The 13,193-nt window shown below is 42.0% G+C and overlaps 1 protein-coding gene across 1 annotated transcript in view; it reads left to right on the forward strand.

Moving 5' to 3' along the window:
- LOC145414051 (uncharacterized) overlaps positions 1 to 13,193 on the forward strand; it is a 271,392-nt gene that overhangs the window by 208,311 nt on the left and 49,888 nt on the right. The window contains exons 7-10 of the mRNA XM_080283614.1: positions 5,046 to 5,736; positions 6,507 to 6,652; positions 7,848 to 8,034; positions 8,506 to 8,605. Of these exons, the coding sequence (XP_080139740.1) occupies positions 5,046 to 5,736; positions 6,507 to 6,652; positions 7,848 to 8,034; positions 8,506 to 8,605 (1,124 nt within the window). The remainder of the gene's footprint in view (positions 1 to 5,045; positions 5,737 to 6,506; positions 6,653 to 7,847; positions 8,035 to 8,505; positions 8,606 to 13,193) is intronic.

Raw genomic sequence — 13,193 nt, forward strand, 5'->3', positions numbered from 1 at the left:
TCTGTTATTGAGAATTACTTCTAAGTCTTTCTCCTTGTCAGATGCCTATTAACTGTTGCTCCCTAGTTTGTAGTCTTAATCAGGCCTCGTTACACTCATTCCAAATTATATTACATGGCATTTTTCTGCATTGAATTTCATCTGCCATTTATGACGCCATTCATATAATTTTGTTAGATCCTTCTGTAACTCCTTACGTGAGTTCTTGTTTTTTATTATTCTTTGTATTTTGGCATCATCAGTAAACACATTCATGTAACTCACTGTTCCGATGTTGTCATCACGAAACATGATTGGTGGCAACACTGAACCCTGTGGGACACCACTTGTCACCTTTCTCTAGGACGAGCACTTTCCTCTCAATATTGTTCTCATTTCCCTTTCTCTTAGAAAGTCCTGCATCCACTGCAGTAGGTTTGCTTGGATACCTCCTTCTTTGCATTCAGGTTTCCATATTAACCTTTCATGAGGATCTCTGTCAAAAGCTTTTTGAAATCTAAGTATACCCATCCATCACTTTCTTGCATTGTGTCTGCCATTCTGTCATAGAAACTTAAGAGATTTGTTACTCGTTGTTTTCCTTTTCTAAACCTAAATTGCCTTTCTGATAACATTTCATACTTTTCCAAGTGTTCTACCGATCTCGTTCTTATTAACTTTTCTATTATTTTGCTTACAACACTAGGAAGTGAAACTGGTTTGTAGTTCAGTGGGTATTGTCCATTGCCTTTTTTATACAGAGGGACTATGTTACCGTTTTTCCTTATTTCTGGTAACTTGCCTTGATTTAGTGACTTTTGAAATATTAATTGCATAGGCTCGCTTAATTCTTCTACACATTCTCATAACACCCAGTTGGATATTTCATCTGGTATGTTTGCTTTCCAATAATCTAAATTTTTCATTTCTTCTTCAATTTTTCTTTTATTGAAATTAATGTTTCCCAGTTTGTGTGGGGTTTCTTGTATTGTTTCATCCATTTCAAATGGCCACTCTTTAGTGAATACTGACTGGAAGTTATTATTTAGAACTTTGCAAATTTATTCTTCCTGAACATAGTTCTTATTTTTGTCTTTGTGTGTGTGTGTGTGTGTGTGTGAGAGAGAGAGAGAGAGAGAGAGAGAGAGAGAGAAAAGAACTGCAAAGACTATCTATCTATTGCCAGACGCCTCAATCCCGTTTGGGGTGGCCACAAACAAATCGCCTCCAAGTCGCCCTGTCCCCTGCCATTTCACTGCCCTGCTCCCACCTCACACCCCCCTCTCTCATAAACCTCTCCACCCCATCCCTTCATCTCATCCTCGGCCTGCCCCTCCCTCTTCCCCCCTCCACCTTACTCACATACACTCTCTTTGTCAGTCTTTCACCCTCCATCCTCACCACATGGCCAATATTAATGACCATCTTGGGTTCTACAAGTCCATTAAAACCATCTATGGGCCAGCCAAACACAACATAAACCCTGTTCGATCAGCCGCAAGAGAGCTCCTGAAAGACAAGCAAGCAATCCTAGGAAGATGGGCACAACACTTCGACACATTACTAAATCGAAGAAAACTGTGGAGTATAATATCCTTGATAACATCCCAAATACCCTTCAAGTGGCAGAACTTGATGTCTTACCTACACTTGCAGAAACTTTCCAGTCCGTCCAATATCTAAAAAATAACAAAAGCCCTGGCCCCGATGGCATACAATGTGAACTGATCAAAGAGGGTGCCCAGTTACTTCATCAGTGCCTCCATAATCTCATATTGACTATCTGGAACCAAGAACAAATTCTCTCTGAATGGCTTGCCTCTGATATCGTAACCATCTACAAGAAGAAAAGGGACCTCTCAGATTGTGACAGCAGCAGAGGCGTCTCCCTCCTTGTGAATGTTATTAAAGTAATAGTCAAGATAATGTTATCCAGACTGATAAAACATCTGACTGAGTCAGTACTCCCTTCAACACACTGTGGATTTCAGAAAGAATGAAGTACCTGTGATATGATTGTTGTTGCCTGACAGATACAAGAGAATGCCACAAGCAGAACCGTGACTTGTATATGGCGTTCATTGATCTTGCAAAAGCATTTGACACTGTCAGTAGGAACTTTTATGGAATTTTCTTTCAAAATTTGGAGTTCCAAACAAATTTCTGAGCATGCTGAAGAGTCTGCATGACAACATGAATGCTCGTGTGTCCGTTGGTGGGAGCAAATCCGAACCCTTCAATGTAGATGTGGGTGTAAAGCAAGGATATGTCCTGGTTCCTGTCATTTTCAACATTTATCTCACTGCAGTCACCCATTTAAGTCACCAGCAAATGAACCCTGATTGTCGAATATAAATCCAGTTCCATCTAGACCGTAACTTATTTAATCTTGGACATCTTCAGAGACTGAAGTAGCTCATTTCCTAGAGCCGCAATATGCTGATGTCTATGCTGTCCTTGCACATACCCCAGAAGCCTTACAACAGTTTCTCACCATCATTTCCAACATATACCATGCAATGGGTCTCCGAATAAATGTCAGTAAAAGAAATATCTCTGAGAAACAGCATAGCAGAGCCCCTTGCATTTCAGATAAATGGCGCAAATATAAAACAGGTGGATGATTTTACCTACCTTGGAAGTGTGTTCACAGATATACATAACATTGATGCAAAAGTCCTTGCACGAATCAATCACGCCTCAGCCTCTTTTGGGCATCTCAGATCCAGAGTCTTTGAAAACACCAACTTGAGAATCGAGGCAAAGGTATGAATTTATACAACTCTCCACCCTCGTAGATGGTGATGAACCTGTATTACTCACCAGCATTGCATCAAACAGCTTGAGTCTTTTCACATCCAATGCATATAGCGCATCCTAGGATCCACATGAGAGGATAAAGTCCCTCACTCACAAATTCATCACTGGGCAAAGTCAACCAACATAGAAATCATGCTGACAAAGAAATAGCTCAGATGTGTCTGACACGTGTTCCACATGCCTGGGCACCTCCTTCCCCTCCAAGTTCTGTATGGCCAACTCCCTGCAGCACATTGCAACCCAAGGGGGCAGAAGAGATATAAAGATCATATAAGGACAACCCTGAAGAAATGCAACATCATATCAAAAGATTTTGAAACCAATGCCTCTGACAGAAAACAATGGCGAGCCCTCTACAGTGAAGGAACCATTTATCTGGAAGAAGCTCAGAACCTGGCCAGAGAAGAGCATAGACAATGGAGGCACAGAGTTCTCCCAGCAAACCCGGACTTGACATGCCAACTATGTGGCAAAGGTTGCGGATCCTGAATTAGTTTGCACAGTCACACACATTGGCACCAAAGACTGAGAAACCATCTTAGTGAGTATAGTAGCTGTCATCGTCTGTAGTAGAAGGACAGCATTAAGTTATGTAAGAGTGTGTGTGTGTGTGTGTGTGTGTGTGTGTGTGTGTGTGTGTGTGTGTACATGGGTGCGTGTGTGCATGTGTGCGTGTGTCCATGTGTCTGTGCGTGTGTGTGTGTGCATGCTTCAAATAACTTTTGGCAAGTTAGCTAAGCATACAATAGGATTATTTGACACTATTTTTGGCAAAACTAGATTACTGTAACTGGGAAAGCATGCCTTATACATTACAGAATAAGTAACGCCAGTCTGGTTATTTGCACCACAGACTATCCACCCATATGGGCAGATGGTCAGTGCTGCAGATATTCACAGCATCCAAGCCCACAAATGATGGATCAAGTTATAAGACCAACTGTACAGTAGTATACAGTGCACAGTATATTCCGTAGCGTATTCTAGTTCTGCGTTTTTTTTTTTTCTGAATGTGGCTAATATCATTCTCTCCTCATCTTACTCCTGCCTGTAGACTCTGTTGATTGAACTTGTCAGTTCAAGTTACCTAACAAGACCCAGCTGAAACTACCAATTTTTTTTGTAGTTCATCCTCCAGTTTATCTAAAAATGCTTTCCAAGCAAGCAGTGAAGAGCTTTGGTTAGAGTGTCTCTGTTGGTGTCCTTTCATTATGGTAGCCTAAGGCCATCACTGAAGGTGCTTTATTAATACCCCAACACTTCTCTTCTACATTGCATCTCAGATTGCTCTTATCATTGCTGTAGGTTCAGCTGATTAAAATGGCTGTCTGTAATCAGTCATGATTTTTTTAAAGTCTCACATATTTAGGTAACAGCTTGAGTATTGTCTGTTGTTGAGTAACCACAAAAGAATTTCAGTTGTTAATGAACACAGTTTGACTCTGTTATTATACCATTTCTGTTTGAAAGAATTTTAGTAAGTCTATAAACAACTAAAAGAAGAATTGTCATCTTAATTTTTTTAAGTCTTCAGTCCTGTAGAGCTCTTAATATGAAGTCCATCCATCCATCCATCATCCAATCCTGTGTCGCCCCATAGAGGAGCGTAGGAACCCGGGACTAGGCAAGTTGGTCCTGATATTTAAGATGAGAGTGACCAGCCTCACTCATCCCTGAATGGCATTACGTGAGCAGTAAACCCCAGCCATCCCTTGGATATAAACCTACGCAGGCTCAGTCTGGAGCACCTTTAATTACCCACTAAACCACCAGGTGCCATATTTTGATTACATGGTTACCACCCAGCATAGTAAATGGTTTCCTAGTGTACAGGAAACTGTTTGGCTTGTCACTCAGTGTGGTCACCCATTGGTAAAAGAAAGAAGAAAGAATGAAGGAAAGAAAGACAGAAGAGGGAATGTAAAGTCACCCATAGGCAGAAGAAAGAGGAAAGAATGAAGGAAAGAAAGACAGAAGAGTACGGATGGAAGAGAGGAAAGAGCATACATCCAAAGTAGCACTACATCGAGTGAGTGGATGGTGAGTGTACTGTAGATAAATGCATTATTTCCAGTTTTCCATGTCTTAGGTACTACCACTGTAGTAGTTTTTAGACAGTTAATAAAGTTTTTTCCACAAATTTATCTGTTGGTAGTCATGTACAGGTATACTCTTTTTAATGTCAGTGGTCAGATTTTCACCCCCTGCACCTCTGTATATGATACTGACAGCCATTAACTTTCCAGATGATGACCTGGCAGAGGTGTCTGGAGTGGTAACTGGTGATGGTCTGTTTGATGGCCATGTGTCCACACCCAATGACCTATACTACTTGGAACCTGCCACCCGTTACTTGGAGGGGGCAGACTTTCACTCGGTCATGTACAAGGCCTCTGATGTGCAGCACCCGACTTTGTCACGCTGTGCCTCACAGCAGCTGCACTTACGAGGTACTGTGTCCTCCCCTTGGTCCTCACCTCAACCCCGCCCACAGCCGCCTCCGCCTTCCTCTCACTCTTCCATTTCGTCCAACATGGCGGCGGCAGTGGGTGGCAACCATGACACTCCTCAGGCTGTGATGCCCCCATCACCCCGCCACCACAACCAACCACAACCACAGCAACCATCCAGCAGTCATAGTCAGTCACCTTCAGATCATCTTATTTTTGATAACAACTCGCCATTTTTTGTAAACCAGTTCAAAGGTAGGGAGCTGCCCTCCCCAAGCCCTCATAATGCCACCCAGCCTCTGCCAGCCGCCCACCTTCATGACCCCACGAGTCGCCTTGACTTCCAACTGGTGTATGAGCCTACTGGGAGTAGTTCTTTCTCCTCCAGTGCCCCCTGGAACTACACCCGTCGTAAGAATCCTCCACCACCACCACTTCCCCTGAACTCTGCACATAGCTGGCACAGAAGGACATCCAGGAGAAAAAGGTAAGTCTCCTCCTCCCAACATCATGTTCATTGCCACAGACAGTACAGCAGCCCTGAAGCTCCAGTGTGAATCTGTAATTTTGCAACCTACTAACACAGATTTTTAGACAAAGAGGCATAAGGGCATTGTAATTTCCATACCATAACACCTCTCTGGCACCACATCGTACCATCATATATATATCTTAGGTTTCTTGTCAATAGATCCAGCAGTTGTTGGGAAGTAGTTTTCCAGTTTTTGGCACTTAGTTTAGCTTCCAGTCCATAGCTAGAAAACAGTGATAATGTACCATGGTCAACTCCAATATGGGGATTCCTTAGAGGAGAGATGGCATTTTTTCATATATGCATGTATGCATGAATGTTTAACACTGAGTCATATTTGCATCATTTGATAAAAGATGTGGAGTGTTACTGGAGTAGTAACAGTTATTATGAAGGTAACTTTATGAAAGTGCAATGTGTCTGAAGGCACTGCATATACATAAATGTATGAAGTGGTAGACTTCAGACACATATAACACATGAAAACTTTCAAAGGGAAGAATGGTTCACGTGCCTAAAATGTGTATAGAACCCATGAGACAGTTACGATGTTTGGACCATTTCACAGGGCACTCTGTTAATTTTTTTCCTATTTTAAATTTGTGACTTCTTTATAGTTTGTAATCTTGATCATTCCATTTATTATTTGGTAATGATGATAAAAGTGCCATGTTATAGCAGTCATTCATAGCTTAACCAACATGGCCTGACATGTCACTCCACAGGTCGAGCATTGACCCACACAAGACAACGTGTATGCTGTACCTGCAGGCTGACCACTTGTTCTATCAAAAGGTGGGATCAGAGGAGGCTTGTATAGAAACCATCACCAGGCATGTTCAACGGGTCAATAACATCTACCGGGTCACAGGTCAGTAGGAACTTAGAGTTTGTCATGATCAGCTAGAAATAAGTTTAGTACAGATTTAAGGTTAATCTGTTTCATAAGTTAGTCCAGTTGCAGGTTCGTGGGCCACAGATTGGTATGACTCACACTTACTTTTGGCCATAGGGTAGTCCAAATTGGATGTCATTTTGAATCATTAGTCATTTTAAGTCTCCTCACTTCCCAACCAAACAAATCAGATGCACATAAGAAGCTATTGAAGAAATTTCTTTGGAAAATAGGCAGATTATTACTGCATATTATGATAGTCCTTTCCCTTTACCTTTCCATTATTGCACCTACATTTTGAAGATGGTCATCCCCTGGCATGTATGGAGGTTAAGCTCCTTTTTATTGTAGAGTATAGTTTTGTTGATACAGTGTCTCTGGGTGACAAGGTTTGACAGTAAATGTAGATAAGAGTAATGCAGTGGAAATTGAGAAATAGGGTAATTCTTCATGTGATGTCCTGATAAATTGAGAAGGATGTGTCTTATTGGAAAATCTAACTGCAGGTTTCTTAGTGTGGTCATCCATCTGCCCTTGATTAACAACCTGACCTGTCAATGTGTCATTCTCGTTGTTGTATCAATGAACTCTAAGGTTGTAGCAGTTGGTGTCAGGAGTTGAGGGAATCCTATGGTGTAACTATTTTAGTGGAAAGTAGAGTCCCCCAATACCATTTCCATACATTACTTTAGTTATCTGGTTCACTTCCTAACCTAAATAAAATCTTTGGGTGGTGACCAGAGTAATATCCTGGTATGTGCTGGTCATTTCATTCTGTTTTGTTTATAAAGGCTTCTGTGTGCTAGCACCTAATGGCGGTTCTCCACGCATCCTTCCACTCAAGTCTTCAGTCGCAGCCTTAACACCTCTAGGCCTCTCATTCAAGGACACAGTGCACATCCATCTAATCATTATCATTTCTGTATGTTCAAACCTACAAATATACTCTTCCTTTACTGCCCAGGTCTCACTACTGTACAGCATTACACTCCTAACACATGCTGCATGCAAGGGCCCTTAAGCATGGAGGGAGAGCCTTCTCAGTGTCAGGATTAATGTGTAGCCTGTGCTGCTGACTCATGCTTCCTATTTCATTCGCTCCAACTTCACTTCCCTAGACCTTGTCTTCCCCTCCCCTCCCCCTCATCCTCTCTTATTTTCTTTCTCACAGATTTTGATCTTGATGACACCGCTGATGAGATTGGGTTCATGATCAAGCGCATCAAGGTGCACACAGAGGAGGCGCTTCAGGACCCAGCCTACCGCTTCCCGGGCAACTATGGAGTGGAGAAATTCCTTGAGCTTTTCTCTGAGGAGGACTATGATGCCTTCTGCCTTGCCTACATGTTTACATACAGGTGTGTAGAGAGAGAATTTTTGCCCATAAATCAGGCCCTGAACAAAATGCAACATTGTGGGCCTTTTGACTTTACAGGTGAATTCTGTCTTTATCTGCTTTACCCATGTTACCCCTATTGGAGTGTAGGGGCCCAAGGCTAGGCTCCTGTAATCCAGAGCATTAAATGTAGGAGACTGAATAATTATTTTCCACTTATATTTCTGACTGGTATACTGTAGATTATTATAATGCCTCAGTTTCAGTCTGGTGTAGTTGACATATACTACTTTACCTTACAACTATTTGAAAATGTGTTGAGAACAGTATTGTAATAAATTATCCCTGTTGTGTTCACTAAACTAGATATTATAGGAAACACAGACTCTGATACAGTAGTCTAACTTCAAACCCTCCTGTACTTCAAGAAGGATAATAAAGAGTGGCTTATGCCACTTTCTTTTCCAATTTATTTTCCATTTGTTTCTTGCAGAGACTTCGAGGGTGGAACACTGGGTTTGGCATGGACAGGTGACTTGAAAAATGCTGGAGGAGTGTGTGAGAAGAATGGACATTATCGTGGTAGCCTTAAGGTTGGTAGACTTAGTGTTGTGGCTATATTTCAGATATGCTGGTACTAAATTACTCCTATGGTTCTTGTTTGTTTATTCCACTGATGCTCTATCTTCTCCTAGGAATTTCATGACAGAAATGTCTTGATTTCACAGTGTTGTGAATTACTGCTTTCAAATGGTAGAAATTATTCCAACATATTGAAATTATGAGTACAGTACCTGGAGAGGGTCCAGGTTAGACCAAAACTGTTGTATTGTCACTTTAAATACAATTTAAGAATTGTAATGGTTTTTAGTACATGACAGGAAAAATCTTGGCAGCGTGAGATATTAGGAGTTATCAGCCTCCTAAACCACCTCATCCATGTATTCACTACAGTACATCTTACTTGCTGTGAAGAGTATGTATGAGGGGGCTAAGGCTGCAGTGCATATGGATAGTGAATTGAGTGATGTTTTCTATTTGAATATTGGATTGAGACAGGGATGTGTCATGTCACCATGGCTGTTCAGTCAATATATAGATGGGGTTATAAAAGAGATACAAGGTAGGGCAGTGGATGTTAGAGCAGCTTTAATGAGAGAGGGCAACGTTTGGAAACCCCCTGTACTGTTGTTTACAGATGATACTGTATTGTTATATGAAGACAAAAGGGAACTGCAAGGCTTGATGAATGAATATGGAAGAGTGTGTAAGAATCTGAAGCTAAAGGTGAATGTAGGGAATAGTAAAGTTATGGTCCTCGAGAGAAATTAAGCCATTGGATGTACAGTGAGGTTAGATGATGAGAAAATGGAAAATGTAAGTGGATTTAAGTCCTTGGATAGTGTGATGAGTAAGGATGAAAGTTTGGAGGATGAAGTGTTTGAAAGGGTACTACAAGGAAGAAAGGTTGCTGATTATTTGAAAGCAATGATAAGAAACAGGGAAGTGAGCATGGAAGTAAAATTGTCACAGCACGACAGTATTGTGATACCAACTTTAACGTATGGAAGTGAAGCTTGGACCTTATTGGAAGGACAGAAGGCAAGAGTGAGAGCAATGGAAATTAGTTATTTGAGAGGAGCATGTGGAGTTACGTGCAGAGACAGACTAACAAATGAGGAAGTAAAGGAGCTTTGTGGTGTGGATGTGGATGTAATAGAAAGCTTTAGGAGAAATACACCGGGGTGGTTTGGCCATGTGGAGAGGATGGAGAACGAGAGACTAACAAGGAAAGAAACGTCATCTGTGGCAAGTTGGAGCTGCAGACTGGGAGGCCCTCAGGCGGTACTTCTTTGATTTTCCATGGAATGATTATTGCTTCCATGGCTGGGAGCCATCTGAGTGTGCCCTGTGCATTACAGAGGTTATTCTTCAGGCATGGAAGCATGCATTCCCTTCTCTTATCCTTTGACTAATGCAAGAAAGCCTTGGTCACGCTTGTTCTAGTGCTGTCCGCAACAAGGAGAGGGCCTATAAAAGGTACCAGAGCCAACCCACCCCTGCATCACATCTTGTTTATGTTTCTGCCCGGAATCATGCTTAGTCTGTTCTTCACTCTGCTAAAAATAATTTCATCCATATTAAATGCTCTCAACTCTCCAACTCAAATTCTTCCTGCTCCTTCTGGCACCTTGCCAGAACCATTCCAACAACTTTACCTTATCATCCTTCTCTTGTCTTTTCTGTTCTGATGGCTCGGTAGCTATTTCTTCTGTTGATAAAGCAGATCTCTTTGCTCAGACATTCTCCTCCAATTGCATCTTAGATGATTCTGGTGCTCGTCCTCCATCACTTCCCCCCTCGGACATCCTCATGGCTGACATTAAAATTTCTTCAGCTGATGTATTTTCTGCCATCACTGGCCTCAACACTAACAAGGCATATGGGTCTGATGGAGTCCCTCCTGTTGCCCTCAAGAACTGTACTTCAGTGCTTACACCCTGGTTAGGTAAACTCTTGCCTTTGTCTGTCAACTTGTACCTTTCCTTCGTGCTGAAAAATTGCCCTCAGTCAGCCAGTCCTAAAGAAGGGTGACCCTTCCCAACCCTTTAAGTATCATCCAATTGCTTTAACATCTTGTGTCTCAAATGTTTTTGAGTCAGTTCTTAACAGAAAAATTTTAAAGCATCTTTCCTATTACAACCTTCATTCTGATGGTCAGTATGGGTTCCGTCAGGGACGCTCCACTGGCGATCTTCTCACCTACCTTTCAGGCTCATGGTCATCCTCCTTTCGGGACTTTGACAAAAGTTTTGCCATTGCACTTGACATCTCAAAGGCTTTCGATCGAGTCTGGCATAAATCTTTAATTTCCAAACTGCCCTCTTACGTTTTCTATCCTATCTGAGCCTTACTCTATAGCATTCTTTCTGGTCATTCTATAGCTGCTGTTGTTGACGGTCATCGTTCTTCTAGATCTGTCAACAGTGGTGTTCCTTAGGGCTCTGTCCTATCACCAGCTCTCTTCCTTTTATTCATCAGTGACCTTCTATGTGGAGAGGATGGAGGGTGAAAGACTGATGAAGAGAGTGTATGTGAGTGAGGTGGAGGGGAGAAGAGGGAGGGGGAGGCCGAGGATGAGATGGAGGGATGGGGTGGAGAGGTATATGAGAGAGGGGGTGTGTGAGTTGGGAGCAGGGCAGTGAAATGGCGGGGGACAGGGCGACTTGGAGGCGATTTGTTTGTGGCCACCCCAAACGGGATTGAGGCGTCTGGCAGTAGATAGATAGATAGATAGACCTTCTAAGCTGTACATCTAACCCTGTCCACTCATACACTGATGACTCCACCCTTCACCTTTCCATTTGGTTCCCGCAACGTTCATCTCAGCAGTTACTTCAACAAACAAGGGATGAGGCTATGGCACACTTGATGTCTGACTTGGCCCGTATCTCTGACTGGGGTAAAAGTAATCTTGTTTTTAATGCATCAAAGACTCTGTTTTTACACCTATCAACCTGACACAATCTTCCACCAAAGTACCTACTAATGTTTGATAATATCCAGCTCAATCCTGCATCATCCTTGAACATGCTAGGGGTTTCATTCACTTGGGACTTATCTTGGAAAGATCATGTTGCATCTCTTGTAAAATCTGCTTTCAGGAGATTAGGTGTGCTAAGCCGACTCCGTACCTTCTTAACCCTTGCACAGTTGTTGACTTTATACACGGGTTTTATTCGTCCCTGTTTAGAGTACAACTCTTATGTGCGGGGAGGCTCCCCACATACAGCTTTCCTCAATAGGGTGGAGTCAGAGGCTTTTTGTCTCATCAACTCTCCTCCTCTTACTGGCTGCCTTCAACCTCTGTCTCTCTTTCACACTGTTGCATCTTTATCTCTTTTCTATTGCTACTTCAATGGTCGCTGCTCCTCTGAACTGTCTGCTTGCATCCCTCCACCTCTTTGATGGGTGCATATCACCCATCTAGCCTCATCCCTTTCTGTCCAGCTATCTAATGCATGAGTTAACCATCACTTCATGTCCTTCATTGATGCAACAAGTCAACTCTGGAACTGACTCCCTCTGTCAGTATTTCCTACTTCCAATGATCTCCAGTCTTTCAAACGCAGTGTGTCAAAGGTCTTGAAATGAACGGATCTTGAATTTTGCTCTCTTATGTATTGGTTTTGTTTATTTTGGAGAGAATGGTTTGCAGGCTCCTGGCCTTTGGTTCCTTCCTTGCATTTAAAAAAAAAAAAAAAAAAAAAAAAGTGATTTGGAGGTGGGGAGGCCAAGGATGAGATGGAGGAATGGAGTGCAGAGATATATGAGAGAGGGGGGTGTGAGCTGGGAGCAGGCCACTGAAATGGCAGATGACCGGGTGATACGGAGGCGATTTGTTTGTGGCCACCTCTTATGGGATTAAGGCATCTGGCAATAGATAGGTAGATAGATAGGCATCTTATTTTCTTATACATTCCTGGGCTCTGCTAATTTTATGAACTCAGGAATGTACTGGGCTCCATGTTTCATACATTATCGTCCTCAGTTTACAGGCAGGTTTATAGTGCCCATATACAGTATTACTTTCTGTCCCTAATGCAACATCCAAGCCTGCTCTTCTTACTTTCAACTTGACTATTTTAACATGTTGGCTATATATTGATATTTTATGGTTACTATGGTGCTGCTATATGGGCTAACTGCCTGGTTAAACAAATGTTATTCATCTGCTTTTCCATCCTCCAAAAGGAGGATTGTGGATGGTAGGAGGGGGGCAGCTTCAGCCTCCAGTCCACTGGGTTCACATTTCAGATGATCTTGGGACTATAGTTACCACTACTCGGGTGACTTACATTTATAGAAAAGTAGATTCAACTTTCTCCTCCACCATTACACATAAACTGTTATCATCTTGGAAAGAATTTACTGCATTCATTATCCTTCCTTCATCACCAGATACTAGGTACTGTATGCTAAGAACTTTCTGTAGTTGCTTCCAAACCACCATATCATAGGTTGCTGAGACAAATTTTGAAGACTTGTAAGAGTGATTTATTTAAAGCGTAAGCTGTCATAGAAGAATTCCATGGCTTTGTATAATTTTTAGTTGATGGCTTGTAATAGTGATTTACTTAAAGCGTAAGTTGTCATAGAAGAATTCTATGGCTTTGTATA

The sequence above is a fragment of the Coenobita brevimanus genome, chromosome 98, assembly GCF_032717465.1.
Source record: "Coenobita brevimanus isolate Jiangsu-jjx chromosome 98, ASM3271746v2, whole genome shotgun sequence".
NCBI lineage: Eukaryota > Metazoa > Arthropoda > Malacostraca > Decapoda > Coenobitidae > Coenobita > Coenobita brevimanus.